This window comes from Atractosteus spatula, chromosome 5, assembly GCF_055471065.1.
Source record: "Atractosteus spatula isolate fAtrSpa1 chromosome 5, fAtrSpa1.hap1, whole genome shotgun sequence".
NCBI classification, from domain to species: Eukaryota; Metazoa; Chordata; class Actinopteri; order Semionotiformes; family Lepisosteidae; genus Atractosteus; species Atractosteus spatula.
The window spans coordinates 27705165-27723735 of NC_142710.1; the positions used below are offsets into that span (position 1 = coordinate 27705165).

An 18571-nucleotide genomic window follows, 5' to 3' on the forward strand; every position below is an offset into this window, starting at 1 on the left:
AGGCTACACTGCATAATACACTGCTTGGATCAGAGGTAGGTCTAAATATGCTAGTATTGTATTAAACTACTCCACTGAGAGAATATTAACACACTGATTTCAATCTGCTGTGTTTAGCTTCCTAACTTCAAAAAGCAAAGGGAGAAAAGTGAGTTGCATAACTAGCAAGACCTGAGAGGAGACTCAAGTACACAATCTCGATTTCGTACCAGATTCCCTTCATTGGCCTGACTGATCTTCCTGATCGGTAATTTCATCTTAAACAAATAGCATAATGTTCAAATTAATTTCGTCACATACCAAAAATGATTTGAGAGTTTGAGCTACTCTGAGATCCTTTTGATATTGTGTGTGGAGCACACCTCCAGAAGCTGAACTGGATTTTCTTGAAATAAAGGACAACAAGGACTTTCAATGCATATGGTAGACTTTGAACACCAGAAGTGCTGGATACTCATTAAGCACTTACAAAAATTTTAATCCAGCACTGGGGTGTGCACCATGGTGAGGAATGTAGCCAGGCAGCTCTGAGATTAGGAAGACCATGAAACTGTTGTTTTGCACACACCTAACATTGATCAGTACTCTACCAGAACCATAGGAAAGCTGATTAAATAAAAACACAATTCAAATGAATATACAATGTGATCAGAAGTATTTGAAAAAATGCAGCTATACTCAAACCACTTCTGCAAAACAAAATAACATCTCACCCGCCATCAGGTTTTATCTTTTATTTGCAAAAGTGTCAGGAAATCAACACTTGCAGCAACAATTTTAATTGGTCCAGTAGAAAACATTAAATGATTTTAATACTCTTTTTCACTTTTTTGTTTTAATCTTCTTCATAACTGAATGCTGTGTAATCTACATTTAGTCTAGATGAAGTAACAGTGTAGTAGTGGGTATTTGTAAAGACTTTACGTTATATATTAACATCCAGTACCCTTCTCATTTCAAATAAGACGTTTGGAAAGGGACAATAGACCAAGGACTGTGTCTTCTATGTAAAAAAAAGGTTAGCTGACTACATATAAAATGTACAGTATTTAAAATTAACTTAATATTCACATTTATTTAAAAAAATATGTATGAACCCAGGATCTTTCAAAATACCCACTATACAATATTTCTGTTACCTGCAGTGAAAGATCATTTTAAATTACAATAAACATAATGGGTTATTAATTAATATTTTTTGTACTTTTTAAATTTTTTTACATGAGTCAATAAATTAACATGCTACCTCTTTCCCTGAAAGCAAATACTCCAACCACTGTGTCGAGTGAACAATGAAAGTAATACATGATTTTCACCACGGAGCTATGAAGAGGTGCGACACACTTCACCTCAGTGTGATTCAGAAGGGAGGGGGGCGCTTATTCTTAAATCCATACAAAAAATAATTCAATTGAAATATATAATATATATTTATACATATTTGAATATATTTACAAATATACCCAGCACTCTATATACTGTGTTTTGCTGACCCATAATAAGTGTGTGTGGGCTTATTTTTGAAAAATAATGATACAAAATAAACAAGTCTCCTCTCCTCTTTTCTGTTTTATTCCCTGTCTTGTGCCTTTGAGTCCATCTTGGTCCATCCCTTCTGGAATGAAAAAAAGCTGCGAGCCACCTGCCTGGCTGTTGCGGAATGGAATGGAATCACTGAAATGGAAGTGAAGAATTCCAGAACTCGGAACGAAACCCCAAGCCGTCTTTTGTGACCGAAAAGGTTCCTAAGAGCTTTAAGTCTTGAGCCTGCGGCCAGCGTCCTCATTCGCCTCGGCTCCTCTGCAGGCTCCTGCAGTCCGGGGGGAGCCAGCAAGGTGGGCGGTCTGTCTCTGGGGTGGGGCAGGTCAGACCTGGGCTCCTCATGTTTTCACGCTGCCATTCATGTGCTGGAACTTGGGAAGGCAGGGCTCATCCGGGAGAGGGTCGTGGGAGAAGACGGAGTCGTCTCCCGATGAGCAGGAGCTGCGCGTGTCTGGGAAGCTGGGGGAATACTGTTCTGTTGGAGCGCACAGGTCCAGATACTCCTGAAAGACACATGGGAAATAGAAGCCCGGTTTTGGACAAGGTGCAAAAAACCCCAAACAATATACAGACTTATTGCATCATTCACAAGGAAAACCAACACCAAAGAACTAAGAATTTTCAAAACAGGTTTATAGGGGTGTTTAGTCATAGTAAATTTGGCTTCACCCACTTCGCTGAGGGCCAACCCCCTGAAAACAGGATGAGGAGGCTGGGGCCCCTTGTAGAGGGAGGAGTGAACCCAGGGGGAGCAGCAAAAGTGGAGATGGGTAGAGGAGGGATGCAAAAGACAGACACAAAGGAGAAAAGGGGTTTACCTGTTTTTTTTTGTTAATTTAATTTTTATAAATCTAGGAAATTATGTGAGGAATGATTATGATTTAGGACAGGCAAGGATAATTGAACCCCCAAGCGTTTGTTGTAAACTCCATAAAATTTGTTTGCAACACACAGTGTGATCCCAGCCAACCAACTCAAAAAGCCTTCTGATTTCAGCAAGATTCAGACTGACGCCAACTGAAGCCAATTCAAGCTTCACTTAGCCATACCGGCCTTAGCCTGCCAGAACACACAGAATTACATACTAAAAGGTTATAAAGCAAGACCGGGGAATGTTTTTGAACTGAAAGTTGCACAAACAGGGAGTCTGCAGTCTAAGAAGGATTATTTCAGCGGAAAATAAGTAATTTATGAGATTGGGCAATGTGTTTATGCATTTTAAACCCAAATTAAATTTGGAGGGAAGGAGTGTTGCCATGACATTTCTTCAAGTCAGTGTAACTGCAGCTGGAAACTCATTTAAAAAGTTGTCACGTCACAACAAAAATGATCTTTTATACTTGAAAAAGCTTAATTAAGTCCTCACATGAACCTCCCTTGTGGTACTGGTTATTTCTTTGTTGCCTTTGCTATTTCCTTGGTTAATAATACTTACCAAATTTATTCAGGATAAACAAAAATGGCTTCTGAAATCAGAGCTTGAAACATGTCACAGATCATGTTTCTTAAGAGCTCAACATCTGTGAGTGGTTTAGAAAAGTTTATTATGCCTCAAAAGTTCAAATTCAAAGTTATGCTCTTGGCGTATCAATAACTCATATTTAAATACAAGGCATTCTTGTTAGGTTTTGCCTGTGTCTGAACTCTGTTGTTTATGTGTTGCCCTGTTACGGTAACTGACAGAATGGGCAGTACAACACTGCAGTTTATTTTCCGATTGTGCAACAGGATGCCTTTCACACAGATTGCTTACAGTCAATATGATCATATCAAGACAAATGATGATGAGACAAATGATGATGAAACTCTTCCAGAACAATAGCAATAAAAAACAATGGAGGGTCATGTGGTCTCTTCCAACACAGGCCTCACAGCCACTCAGATCCCTGCCAACCGCTCAATCAGCTAGATTGTTAAACTGACATGGACTCTGTAGAATACAGAGCACAAGAACCTGGCTGAATGTACAAACAGAACTAAAAACGATGTAAGCCAATGAGAGATCAAAACACAATACTTCAAATGATACAGAAAATAAAGGATAATGGCAAGACTGCAGGGAAATTTGCCAATTTAAGATACTAAACTAAGCACTAGCAGATATACACTGACTTGAATTAGCATGGCCACTTTTCAAATTGAAAATCTGTGCAGCATTATTCTAACATAAATGAAACTCAGCTAGTTTTCCACAGATATGATTATGTTCAGAATTTATTTGATTTTGTTCTTCTGTGACTAGCACTTTTTCTTGCGCTAGAATCAAATCTCACAGCTTTTGCATTTACTTTCAAGAAATAAGGGGGGAGACAATAGCCTGTAAGGGTTTGTACAACAGCAGTGGGATTTTCAAAATGTTTTGCTACACAGATGAAACCAGTAGTTTTCTGATGGCTGAAGTTTAAAGGTGCACACCATCAATGAGACATCACATGTTTGCAAATCAGACATATTAAATACTTGTGCTACTGTCTTTAAAAACTGTTGGGGAATTTTAACTGTCTTTTTTGGAAATTGAAAAAACTGAAAGTTGCATTAATCCATATACAAGCCCCAAAAAACTACTAAATGTGAACTTCAGTATTTTATTAATTCTAAACAAAGTGCAAGAAATGGCTGGTAGCGACAAGCATTTGTAACCAAAGTTCCTGGGTACTCTGAACAGTACCCGGTTACAGAATGCAGAGGGGAAAAGCACTCACTTCGTTGGTAGTTAATGTTAGGATCCGGTCCAGGTCTTCAACCAGCTGTTTGAATGTTGGCCTTTGTGAAGAAATGGCATGCCAACAGTCTTTCATCATCATATACCTGTGCAGAAAGAAGACATCACAGTAGCCTAGATGAAATCATCTGGCTCACAAAAGCCTGCCACCTGAAGTAGTGAAGCTTCCAGGTCAAAACATGTAGCACTTTTTATGATGACTGTCCTTCTTTATAAGACCATTTACTCTCAAAAGCACAGATAAAAAATCTCAACTTAAAGTAAATTGTTTATATGTGGAAGTTCTTCTTAAACTGACCATACAGCCAGGCTAATTAAACAGAATAGTTCTGCCTGGCATGCAATCTGTAGTAGTCACAAACATCTGTTAGATGGAAAATTAATGATTTAGAACATTTGGGAGCACTGTAACTCATCTTATACTGTACGCAGACTTAACATGACAGGCTTGCTGCCCTCTTTTATGTCAGAGTAATAGGCTACGGCAAGAATCTCTGTTCATTTGAAGAGCTGCATCTCAGAGGAGAGACTGCTTTCTGTCAGTCAGTCAATTAGCCAGTCCTGACATCAGAACCCAGCTGTCAGCAGCTGGACCAGCTGAGCACATTGCCCTATTCTTCTAGGTACACTGTAACACTTTCCAAATCCAGTTATCTGGCAGCCCTGCCTCTCACTATCATTCCCTCAGCATGGCCACTTAAACATACGGGGGTGGGAGACAGAAGAAACACAGGGGAGAAGAGAAAGAGGTAGTGGTACCTTAGAGAACCCGGAAATATTTGTAAGTCTTGTCTTACAAATAACTCAGATGACATATTCCAGCTTTTTCTGACAAGAAAGATTACTCTTTCGCTGAACCAGCGGTGGCCAGAAGCAACAGCTGAACACGTTTCAGTACAAATAAGGTACAGGCCCCCATTGAGCAGGAGGGATTTTGGTCCTTACAGCTCATTGGTGCAGTTTCCTGGCTTATCCATGCGATGCCCCTCCTTCAGGAGTTTGAAGAGCTCTTCGACTGGGATCCCTGGATAAGGTGACCCTCCCAGCGTGAAGATCTCCCACATCAGCACCCCAAACGACCACCTGCAAGAGCAGCACATGAAACACCAGCTTACTAAAAATGTTGACTACAGAAAACAATGGCAGAATCAAAATATTCTGTCATTAAGAATAAGAATAAGATGGCAAAGTGTAGCAAAAAGATGGTGAAGCACAATCAATTATGACAGAACACACACCAAGCAAACAAGAGAAGTACTATGAAAGCAACATAAATTATGCAGTTAAATTATTGTTATAATATTGCAAATGGTGCATGTGCAAAACCACCATGACTAACTTACAATGTTAACCTTTCTTAAAAGCCATTAGATACATCACCCCAACTTCCTTTGAAGAGAGCCCTTATCTGAGGCCACTGGGACATGCTACAGCTACTGTATCCCATTGCACCATTCACAAAAACATCACGCTCAGATAAATATGCTGTCAATGTGGCTGAAAACTAACACCCCTTTCAACTATGCCTTTATAATTGTTTTCTTTCCTTGCCCACTCCAGTCAGCAGTGCACCAGTTGTAACAGCTATATGCATTGAGCACTGGTTCTCAATGGTGGCCTTTGTTTGTGCAACTCATGACAGTTGCCCCATTGTTTATATATACAATATATACACAATTCATCTTCTACATTTCTTTCAAATTTATCCTCAAAGAAAGGATCATTGAACGTTGTAAGATAATGAACACAGTCTAACGTACATCGGTACCGACCATGATTGTGGCACCTTAAGGGCAAGGACATTGAGATAAGCAGACCAGGAGCCTGTGCTATGTCCTGGCAGAGAATGACATAAGGCCATGGTTTTCATTCAGCACAAAAGAAACAGAAGTGAGGGTCAATGCCACAGAGGCCCACAATCCACAATTCACCAAAAACAGGTGAATTCTCCAAATATTTCCACAGTGGTTATACACCCCTGGGTATAAATATAACCTATTGTGCGACTGCCTGACATCAGACTCTGACAAAAGCACAAGACAGAGCCAATAGTGCATGTGGAAATGCATGAATGGGAGACAGGGTCCTGAGATGGAACACAGTCATTACAGGTTTCCATTAGTACAATGACTTTATCATTAATGGTATAATAAATTGGCAGGTACTGGTAAGTGAACATATTGCTATGAATAAGTTTCTCCTATGAAGACTATGATCATTAATAAAGATACATTTTCACCACACAAATCACGTACAATCTTTCCCCACTAATTTTCACATTCTGTCACCTGATAACGTCAAGCATACAAACTCTCCCTGACAGGTTCTGTTGTAGGGAGTGCATTCGTGTAGGGTATAAATTCAGTTTATCTAAAGCATTTACCTATTTGTATTCACTTTCTCTGCTTTTGATCAAATTTGTGTCTTTTTATCAGACTTCCTTAGAGAACACAGTGGACAGGACCACTGGCAATTTTTCTTAGAAACTAATTAATAGACCAAGAAACACACAAGAATAGAAAACAATATAAAGTACTAATTTGTACTTTTGTGACAATTACAATTTAAGTGTAAGACAATGCTTACAATTGAAGTCTTTTAGTCTTTAAATGAAAATTAAATACAACTGTCAAGAAAAAATATTACTCCTATTAGCATTCAGGAAAAGAATAGAACTCATACATAAACTACAGTACTGCCTTTGATTACTAATTTAATATGCAACACATAACACTAATATATTCAGTGAAAGGTTTCAACTTGCTGGCCAAGACTCATTTCACTTACATAATTGTTACACAGTCCCGTCAAAAACTGCTAAATTAACCTTACTGAGCCTTGTCAGCATTGAAGATAAGATAAAAGTGTTTTTAGTATTAGGAATATGTCATTCACAATACAGATGAATGAAAACACAGACGGATTATTTTGAGAAAAGAGAATAACTGAAGGAGGTTATAAAGAAAATGTGCAAAATGTGACCAATTCAGACAAGAGCTTTGTAGTCAAACATCTGTGAATAACTTCAAGGAGGAAAACTTCCGCACTGACAGAAGGAGGTTAGCATTAGCCACCTTTCTTGTGCTTTGAAGACAGGCAGATTAGTAACAGAGTGTTGGCTACCAGTCTAGCGTGAAATCTTTACTTTCTGTGGGCAAAGTGCCTCATTGTCACCCCTGACCTTTCACCAGCTCTCTCACAGCAAACACCAGCAGGACAGGGTCCAGGACTACAACAACATACTCACGCACAGAGGGAGGAAGGTCTGTGGAGACAAGTGCCACCAAGAGTCTCGTCAGGAGCAGTAGTACTTACACATCGCTCTGGTGCGTATAAACCCTGTCGAAGAGAGCTTCTGGAGCCATCCACTTCACCGGAAGCCGGCCCTGTGGGAGACACAGAACAGGAAGGGGTTAAAGTTAAAGGCACGAGTTCCTCTCAGCGGCCTGAACTGAAATCAGAAACCATAAAAATCGTCTGGGAAACAAAGCAGAACAAACATGTCGAGAGAGATCAGACACTAACATACTTTCAACTCCAGACTGCTCTATAGCTTTAAGCTGTCCCTCAAGAGTTGCTTATTTCGTATTCACTCTCGCAATCTACATTGCTATCTGTACTGGGCAGTTTTAAATCACTCAGCAGCTGATTCAGTTTGCTTTGTGGAAAAGTGTCATATGAATATGATGATATTGGTAAGAATCATCTTATGTTCAACTCAGGTCATTTTTTTAAATGTAAAAAAATGGCACTAAAAAGTTAATTAAGGGTGTGATGTACAGATACACTTCACTGGTCTGGGCGATGTCCTGTGTTGAGCCATTCGGCTCAGCGTGCCAGCCTGCCCGGCTGTTTATTCATGTCACTCACTGTGAAGGTAAAGGACTGAAAGCAGCAGTGACACGAAAGCCCATACTTCATTCACTGGCAGCCTGGGAACCTTCGAACAGTGCCAAGTGCAACACTACAGTGCCCAGAGACAGAATAATTAACACTCTGCTCTCTGAGCCACAGCCAAGCTTGTCTCGCTGAAACTCAGCATTGAGGTGAGCCACCCCAATCCGGCAGCAGCCCCCCAGCGACTGTTACAGCACTCACGTTTGTCGTCTTTTTGTAGTAATCGATATTGTGGACGTCTCTGGCCAAGCCGAAGTCTGCTATTTTCATCACGTTGTTTTCTGTGACTAACACGTTTCTCGCTGCCAGGTCTCGGTGAATGCACTGGAAACAAAGGGGAGAAAGAAGAGCACTGATCTTACAGATCTGTTGCCGACAGGATTTCAGGCGGGCTCCCTAGAGATGAGGTTGCTGAACAGCATCATCGGGCATGCTGCTATGTCCACGACTAAGTCACAGAAGGCACACCAGATAGTGCAGCAGTACGCTGTATTGTATTCCCAGGAGATAACCAGAGTTCCAAGAGCAAAATTCAACATGTGTAAATACTGCAATTTGAGCCAACACCAATAAAAATGTATGGAGTACATTAACTGCAACCTTTATGCAAAGAATACATGGAGTGAGTGATGTTACGCACAAAATTGAGGTAAAGTTATACATACAGATGTCAGCCACTCTGACTCCGTACAACACTGGAGACTGCACTGTGCACGTGTACTACATGTCTACACTTCACACAAGCTAACCGAAACTTCCAGGGAAGTCACACTGAGAGTTCATGCTTGGTGTATACAGCTCAGTTCATACCCTTTGAGGATTCCTCCTTAACCACAGGTATTTTTTCGTTATTGTAAAACAACAGATTAAAAGGTTTCTTGTTTAATCAATAACGACAGATGAAACCCACAGTGTTCAGGCTGGGGAGGCCCTTGTTGCTGGGACTCACTCCTAGGTTCACAAGAATGTCAGAACTGTGTAGCTGCATACTCACTGTTCTGCATTTTTATGTTTATTTTGCAAAGACCTCCCTTTGAAAGGCTATAAGCAGCCAATGTATCTTCACTGTGGCCCAGTCTATCAAAACACTTTCATTACCCTCTGGGTATACGATGTTTATGCATTAAGTATAATTATTTTTAATATTATACCTGAAATTATTACATATGTCTCTCTTGTGTTGAAAAGAATATTGTCCGGACATTTTATTCAACAACTGGTGGACATAAACACAAGACCATATATATATATATCCATTTGTAAACTGCAGGATTGAATACAAGTTAAAGGGATCTAGGATCAGTGATCACCAGGTTACTGTGGCAGCCAGGACTTGAATTGATTTCTGTATGTGCCATACTTCTTGAATAACATAGATCTAAAATGTTTTTTCACTGAAGTGATTTACAGTCAGATCTCAGGCAGTCCCTCTTCACGACATTATTCAGGATACTGAGTGTAGCATTCAATCAGTGTGCAGTCTTCTAAAATCCCATTTTTATAATTAACATGCACTTTCTGCAACCTTCATCCACACAATCTTTATTTAATCTTGATTCTGCACATCAGGATTCCACTTGCCTTTTGTGATGCCAGGTATTCCATGCCACGGGCTACCTGGTATGTGCAGGAAACCAGATCCTTGAAAGTGAGCTGCTCATCAGGCACACGGGCAATATCGTAGGAGTACTCCATGCCTGGGGGGCGACGGGCTCGCAGGTACTCGCGCAGATTCCCCTTGGAGGCATATTCCACTATCACATAAAGAGGCCCTGCAGGAGCACACAGCACCTAGCTCAATACACTGCACAATGAATGCTGCAGTGCATATGCACTGCTGACTTCAAAGTCATGACACTGAAGAGATACAACCTGAACTCTCTTTATCCACAGATTAAACAGATGTAAGGCTTGCCAAAGGTAACAGAGCCAAATACTTCTCTTGAACTTTGCTTACCATCCTGTGTGCAGGCACCTAACAGATTGATTATATTTTTGTGCCTTCCAATCATTTTCATCATTTCCATTTCGGATACCAGGTCTGAAAGATCCTTTTCCGTGGCATCATCTGTAACAAAAGGAAAGCTGGCAATTCAGCTCAAAGAACAGTGGAACAATGTGCTGTGCTTTTTTTCCCTAATGCACTTATAAACAGCACTGTGATTAAAAGGGACTTTTAGACAATGGAGTATGAAGTTACAAAGGAACTGTAATACACAGCATCCTTTCAGCTATGGAATTAAATGCATCAATTTAATTTAAAGCAATTACCTGCAGCCTCTTTCTTCATTAGCTATCACTGACTGATCCTCATTCTGGTATAAGAAAACACATTTCCTAAATTCTTTGCGACAATTAAATGTTTTTTTAAAGGAGCTTCCTTCATATTGGTCATTGTTTCAGTCTTTTTTCATTGAAGCACATGTTTAAAGCGTTCTTTGTTTAACTGCTGAATGACAACTAAACAGCTGATCCCAGAGGTCAGCTATGTGACCACTGACCCCCCACAAACAATCTTCAATCAGCACCATTGTATAACAAAATCCCCAGCCAGACACTTAGTGATGAGCGGGCACTGAAAACAAGGAATGGAGAATTCCTGGTGTACAGTCAGGACACACTAGGTGCACTAGTCACCTAAGGGTTAACAACCCTGTGGATCATAACCACATCTCAATTACGCACACAATTCACAATGCAGGACTTTGTGCACTCCCTTCACGAATGATAAAAGCCAGTACTGAGAGAAAGGTGTGAGTTTGGCTTAAGTGAAACACAAACTAATGGAGCGTTACTAATTTTTACTGGAGAATTACTCAAGGTGTCAATCAGTCCCTTTAGATTCATGATCAATTTCAGCCTCCACCTCACTTTACCTTAAAATGTCAAGAAGCCTCTACACACCTTTTGGACAGTTAACAGTAGTAGCTGTGAAAAACCATTAATTTTTAAGCACTCAATTTAAGCTAGAAGAAATGCACCGGGTATCAAAAACCTCTTCTCCACTCTTTTCACAACAAAGTTTATCTTAGGGGTTGTTCTACACTTTTCAGGTGGTGTTCAGAAGATGAGATATTTATGCATAGGAGAATGGAAGGGGACAAATTTAGAATTTGACCTACTACACTTGTTTAAAGTGTTTAAAAATGAATAAATGCAGGTTAAAAATAACTTTGGTTGTTTTTTGCTGCATTCGACAAAATTTACCATTTACCGATTTGACTTGGTAATTCACTGGATATTCAAGAAACTTTTCACTGGGAAATGAAGTCTAAGTTCACACATTTTTTCACTTGGTTTTTCATGATTCCATCAAAACCACCAGTAAAGATTTCAGAGTTATACCGCATTGAGGCGTAAAATATAAACAGCCTCATCGATTCAGTTGAACTCTGCGATCCTTTAGCCATTTGACAACTAGAATTTTTGCCAAGAGTTAATGAGTCTTAAATTATAGTCAAGCCTCTGCTTCCTCACTACCTTTCAGCATCTTCACGGCCACGGTCAAAGCCTCCTTAGGTTTGTCCTTGTCGATTCCCAGAGCCTCTGCCATCACCACCTGGCCGAAGCAACCCTCCCCCAGCGGCTTGCCCAGGGTCAGCCTGAGGAGAGAAGGGATAGTCAGGACTAGCGACCGGGAGACGACTCTAGAATATGGAGAACCTGGGAAGAAGTATTTGTGGTCACAGAGGTTCCTCAGCAGTTTCTTTCTCAGTTTACAGAAAGGAGAACATTTCCAAGTGTCTTTGGTGTGCTCTCCCCTCCCAGTCAGTACCCTTTCTCTCACAGGATGGGCCCCGCTTTCACCTTATTCTGGGCCCTGTCTGCATCTCATAGCAGCACCAGACTTTTCTGGATTGTGGATACTAGAAATATTCCTGTCACCTGTGATTCAGAAATCCCTTTCTACAAAAGGCTGTTGCCCACTCTGTTCATCACACATTTCTCCTTGAAGAGGGTCAACAGCAAACTCCTCACATTTCTTATGTATTGGAATGCATTTTTCTTTTTATCTCACAAACCATAGTGGTGTAAAGCAAAAACATGTTGTGGGTTTAACATTCAAGTCTGAAACTAGGCATATAATAAAGAAATGGTATATTATTGTATTTCCCCTTAAAAAAATAATCGTAATGAATTGCAAATGTTCCAGCTCAATGCGCAGAGCAATAAAAGCAAACATATTCAATTCAATTTTCTTATGGAAATAAAAGTATGCCAAATTAAAACAAGCAAATATAAAGATAACATGTTGTTCCAAAGAAGAATGTTCCCACTGACTCTGCTATTGTGTGAGCCATGAGCTCTTCAGGCCTGAGTAAAGTCTGAGAACAGGGTCAAAACCGCCTGATGCCTCACTCTTTCTGCATTTTAGCAGAGGTTTGAATAGCAGCCTAAAGATATGGTTCTTTCAAAACCTTCACCTACAGTCTCAAGTGTTGTACAAACATTTACATTAGCGTTGGATAAAGTATATGACCCAGCCATACTGACTAGAGCAGAACAATTCTGTCTCTGTGCCGAGACTTGTCTTCCCTCCCTAATAGCACTCTCAATAGCACCCTTTCACTGGGTGCAACACAGATAAATGTTTTTTTTTCTCTGCAAACGTTAGCATTCCAGAATTTTCCACATTACCGCATTGCCTAAGGCAGTGAGCTACCAGTGATATTTGTGTGAATAGCTACCAGAAAGCTATTCACACAAAGCTCTGATTCAGTACATCAGCAGGATGCTAAAAAAACAGCCACAGTCAAAGTGACCGTCAGATATTCACACCACGCTGACAGGATTAAGAAATTTTCTGTGATGTGACAGAAACACATTTTACTACTGTGCCATTAACATTTTATACAACACAATGGATCAGATTCACAAGCCTATTTTTAAAGAAGTCCGAAACTTCCCTGGAAAAGTTAGCTACATGGGTAAGTTGCAAAAGACTACTAATATAAAAAATGAAGCCTGGAAAATAAGAGATTTGGATAATTAGCTGGTGTTACCAGGACTTAGGAAAAAGGAAAACAGAAGCAAAAATTATCTTAAAGTACAAAGATTTAAATGCTGTCCTGTATGTAGTGAATGGCCACAGTTTTCTGTCTCTCATTTCAAATGAGCTCAAGATGACTTCATGGAAATAATCATTGACTTAATTTGCCTGAAATACCACATTTTTCTAGATCTTCACCCACTGCAAATTTGCCGTAACCAGGTATTCCCATAGTCCTCAAGTACAAGGCATGAGTCTCACGTCAAGCTCGAACCCAGAGGGGCAAAACACATGATGTCCGCGGGTTTAGATTCCGTGTGAGCTCTTAATTGCTTAACTAATATTAACTGGACCGATTTCCTGATCGGAGCCTTCAGGGACTGGAGTCAGGTGTTCCAGATCTGAGGAGTGGGACAAGCCTGCGGCGTGCTTACTCACTTGTCCCGTGAGAATTCCCAGCGGGGGTCCTCAGGCAGCTCGTACTCCGGCACACCTGCCAGCATGGGCGCGTCGACGGCAGAGGACAGGCGTGTGGTGATCCTGACCAGCGGGGTGCTTGAGTTCATGGAGGAGCTCGAGTCCGCCGACACCTGTGGACGGGCAGGCCAAACACAAGGCTGATCACCACTACCTAGGCTGTCCAGAACATTCTCTCAGCTTGAGCCCTACTGCTTCAGTATGCGTATGTGCTTGGGGGTAGCACTGCACTGGTACAGCTCTCTCTAACATGCTTCTGTATTAATGTGAGCTAAACAGTTTTCCTATAATGATGTTCTGACATTATTTTTACCATTTATCCAACGAATTTATTTTAATATGATTCATAATTTACATCACACACAATTCAATCGTTTCTTTCAGTAAAATAAATTTAAACCACAAAGTTTGTCCTTAATTCTGACAACAACAGGTAAACTGAGGGCTGTCGTACTAGAATGAACAGTTAATTATTTCTAAAACAGTTCCCTCTAATTGTGATTTAGTTAGCATGAAGGCTGAGGAAAGTGCCTGGAAAATGTCCTCAGCATGTCCAAAGTGCTATGGGCTGATTTACAGGCCACTCAGCTTGCTGTCCAGCCATGGAGCTCTGTGGCTAATTTGAGGTGGTGAGAGATGTGCACTGTCCTGCTCTCAGTACCAACTCCTTAGAGCAGTGCAGGCATCTGGACGACCTCCAACCTGTTGCTTTATACCTTCTTGAAGCATCTTCTTCTCCCTCCGAGGCAAATTATGAATCACGTCCGCACATGTCACAAAAGTGGAATCATACACTAAAGGCATTTCACAATATCAGCTAACTAGCTGGCTCACCTTCATCTAGCTTTGAAACATAAAGAAAGAGAAATGCTTTTGAAATATTCCTGAATAAGGAACAAGGCCACTAAGAGAAGGTGCTACTTTGGGACGGGATCAGCCCTGCTATGGGAGGGAGCAGCAAAGCTGACTGTAGAGAGCTGGGGACTCTGTTATCCTGAGAACTGGCAGGACTGGTAACAGAATAAGGCAATGGGTGGCTCCCGCTTCTCTGGACAGTTTACCAGTGGCCTTCCAGCAACTAGACACATTAACTAGAGTAACCTTTATAAAACGTTATTGTGGGATACAAGAGAAAAAACAGAGATTAGGAAGAGCCACATAGTAAACCTTGGGAGAAAATCATAGCATGGTATGTAAGAGACAGATTATGTAAAACTATGGCAAAACAAGTTACATTCATGGCATAACATTTGGGAAAACTACATACATATCAGTATTCAGGGGCCAATCCAGAACTTTGCTGTGTACACAAATAGTGGGACTCACTGATCACCTCAAAAGATGAGTGAAGAGACAAATGGGGATAATTCTAGTTACCTTCTGAACAACCAAAGAGCTCTTAAGGATTAACAGTCTTTACTCCACTAAAAAACTTTCTTAATGGTCTTAATGGCATGCTTAAACAAATATCCTCCTAGTAATCTCATCTGTGATCAAATGTAGACGTTAACTAGCTGGCACTGAGTGTGATGACCCGCGTCTGCATATCTGTCTCTGTGTTATAAAGTAGATGACATGCGTCCCTGCCTGCCTTGTGCATGAGTTTCTGTGATGTGTATTTCCCTGCTTCTCATGTGTAAGAGTTTTTGAACTCTTTATCTACTTTCTGTTACCTGTCTGCGCAGGGGGATTTGCTTGCTCAGTTTGTGCACGGCTGGCTGACTGCTGAAGTCGGGTTTCTTGGCGGTGTTCTTCATGCGGCACACCACCACGATCACCACCATGCAGGCAATGAGGAAGACGCCGATACAGTAAATGGCGATCTCTACGTAGTCCGGGGACGTCGGGCCAAATATCGGCTCCTCTGGATCAGCTGGATTACAGATAGGGACAGTTATCAGGGACAGAGCCATGCTGTCCCGCAGACACAGACAGGGAAAAGGGAGCTGCCTTACACTGCAAGCATGCATTGTGTCCTGTGTTATTAACTCCTAATCCAATCTCTGCCTGCCCCCCAACTCCTTCCCAACAATAACTAGGGGTTATTTGCTGTTTTTAAAAACAGTGTTGTTTCCAGTCCCTTTCAAAAATAATTTCCTATTTCCCAGTCCTTAAATTCAGTTAATTTTCTTTTTATAGCAGAGGTTTTAATGGAATTGGAATAGACTAAAAGAGAATGAGAATTGGAAATGAAATTACATCCGAGATCTGATTTAAAAATGGAATTGGAATTTAAAAGCAGGAATTGACCCAAACCCTAACCCCAGCACTCCGTTCCTTCCCAATACATAAACACATAGCAACAGCTTTCAGTTGCTTGTTTTAAGTCTTTAATCTCTGTTCAGCACACTAGCTAAATATTCCGAATGTGGGCCATTTATTGTAGAAGCCAAATGCATAAAGAACTTCAGGAAATAAAAATGAATCTAATTAAACCACAAATATAGAAGATCATTTTTCTGTGGGTAATCAGTCCTTCTAATTATAACAGTGCTCACTTTTTATAATGTTTTAGGACAACAAAAATAATTGTTTACCACAAAGAAAATGTTAAATATAAAACAAGAAGCATAACAAATCCCCTCCAGGCAGCTGTTCATCAAGACACACTAGGCACCACAGCTGGCCAGTGTTATTTAAGACCATTTTTAGTTTATCTATAGTAGTATAGGGATATTCTTTATATTCCTGACATGAATTTTAGATGAGGCAGACTGCTCCACACACTTAACAAACATGCTGTTGCAGGAGTCTCTGAAGAGATCAGTCGAGCAAATCCAGTGTGAATTTTGTACAGTTCAGAATCTCCACAAGATGAATTAATTTAATTAGGAGTGTCCACTGCATACATGAGAAAGCAGTGTTGGCCCTGAAGATGATCTGAACCTCATTCAACAAACATGAGAAAAAACAGAGCAGATCCACTTCCCTTTCAGTCTCCCTGACTGCTTCTTGGTAAATGCTTTACCCACATAGAGTATTATGAAGGACAGCAGTGTGCTGTGGCAATAATTGCTGCAATCCCTGTCACAGCTGGATGCTCTGAGTAGCTCAAAGCTGTTATTGTTGCTCTCCTGCAAGCATTATCTGTTTTCACTATGTACGTTACCTCATAGCAGAGTGTATAAGACTTAAGAAAGCAGTATATACTGGTGTCCCATGTCTATATACAAGTCCTGGGATTACTTCACTGAAATCTCTGATCGTTGTCAGTCACATTTTTCTTTGGTTTTCTCTTCAACCTGGAGAACATCTTAGAACTTGTGGAGTCCTGGTTAGTACCTACCCCCACCCCCCCTCAACCTGTAGTCCAGCTGCAAAAACAAAGAGCTGTGAAATCTGTCAGGCCAGCATGCTGTGAGCTGAAAGTTTTGGCACCTGCAATGGCCATCAACAGCAATCTGCCCCTATCTGTTCCATTTCTCAGTATCTGTGTCCAATACTGGTTTTCACATTTTCATTTCTCCTTTTATTGAATCTGTCCTCACGACACAGTGAACTCACCTCTCAGCTGTTGTGAACTTTGTCATCCATCTACCTGATAAATAAGTCTTAGGGTGCTACGCCGCACCCTTAGTCTGCTAAGTCTGCACCCTATGATGCTAAGTGTGCGTACTATCTGCTTCCTACTTTCATTTATTTTGGAATGGGACAACTATGCCTGCTGTGAAATGAACACTTGATCTTAGCCACAAGTCTAGGTATTCTACCAGAAGCTGTGACTACACAAACTGCATAAACTATATCAAAGAGAAAATTTTATAAGTATCCTCACATGATCATGTGAGACAAAAAAAATCAAAAGAGTCCAGAAAGTTAAAAATGCATCCACTCTGTAGATCTAGCATGGTCAACAGCCTGGGGATGCTATGATCAGAAAAAAAGACCAGCACTCCCCTCGTTGCCAGAGTCAATGAGCATGTAAGTCTGTAAGTCTACATTCCATTGTTAATTCAACGATAATGAGCCACCACTGCCTGCAGGATAAATGAATTGCTGCTACAGTATTATCAGTCTGTAAACTCATCCGTAACACAGAAGCTCTCAGAGCTCGGCAACTGTTCCATTGGGAGCTTTAATATAAATTAGGTGCCAGAGTATTGATTTATTTGTGTCTCAGAATAAAAATGCTTGTAAGGAAATCAATTTCACAACAGAACTAGAAACTGCACCATATTCTACAGCAAAGTATAGCAGCTCAACCTGGAGGAGATTTTTTACCCTTTGTTCAATTTGATTATTCTGTATATCTGTGGGCATACTTTAATTAGACAAGGACTGAGTAATGAGTCAAGTGTATACACAAGAGATGTATCTAGTGCATCTACGGTTTTTTGTACTCTGATAATGAACAGTTATGATGTGTAATATTAGTAAGCAAAGAAGAATACTCTTCTTGGCAAAGCCTTGGAAAAAATCTGGGAGTTTCCAATTCAAGATATCGGATAGACAATTAAACATGGATTATATGCCACCCATGCAAAAGTCTAAAACAGCAAAGGGGGAATTCTGCAAAAAATGAATAAGGTAACAACTCCTGCAACAGACAGCAAAAGCCTTTTTTTTTTACTTTTTGAGCCATCAGATGAAAAAATAAAAGGGGCAGCAAGCAAATAGAAGTGCTATAAAGATGTAATTTCAACACAATGAATAGAAAATACCTGCATAATAAAAATCACTTTCACACATTAACCTGGCCTTTCTGTAGCACACTCTCATGGGAGCAGTTCACTGCTGTCTATTGCAAAAAGTGACAGTGTGTCTCTGATTTAACAACATCCCACTCTCATTGGTTAGAAACAAATCTAACAGGTCAAATGAAACAGCAGCTTCATTAACAGGTCGCGGTGTTGGGACTTTTTAAAATTGCTTTCTGAATGAGGAAGAAGATGAGTTAAAGTAAGATAAACACTCCTATGCAGTGAGAAGTAACTTTTTCCTAA

At 40.5% G+C, this 18571-nt stretch overlaps 1 protein-coding gene across 8 annotated transcripts in view; it reads right to left on the reverse strand.

Moving 5' to 3' along the window:
- Window positions 1-722: 722 nt before the first annotated feature.
- The window catches only part of fgfr2 (fibroblast growth factor receptor 2), a 54792-nt gene continuing 36943 nt past the window's right edge, over window positions 723-18571 (reverse strand). For all 8 annotated transcript variants that reach the window (XM_088917675.1, XM_088917676.1, XM_088917681.1 and 5 more), the window contains 10 exons: window positions 15302-15501; window positions 13590-13741; window positions 11642-11763; window positions 10119-10229; window positions 9743-9933; window positions 8363-8485; window positions 7580-7650; window positions 5210-5347; window positions 4245-4350; window positions 723-2045 (listed from right to left, as the gene is read on the reverse strand). In XM_088917675.1, coding sequence (XP_088773801.1) covers window positions 1881-2045; window positions 4245-4350; window positions 5210-5347; window positions 7580-7650; window positions 8363-8485; window positions 9743-9933; window positions 10119-10229; window positions 11642-11763; window positions 13590-13741; window positions 15302-15501 — 1379 coding nt within the window. In that variant the 3' untranslated portion in view covers window positions 723-1880. The remainder of the gene's footprint in view (window positions 2046-4244; window positions 4351-5209; window positions 5348-7579; window positions 7651-8362; window positions 8486-9742; window positions 9934-10118; window positions 10230-11641; window positions 11764-13589; window positions 13742-15301; window positions 15502-18571) is intronic.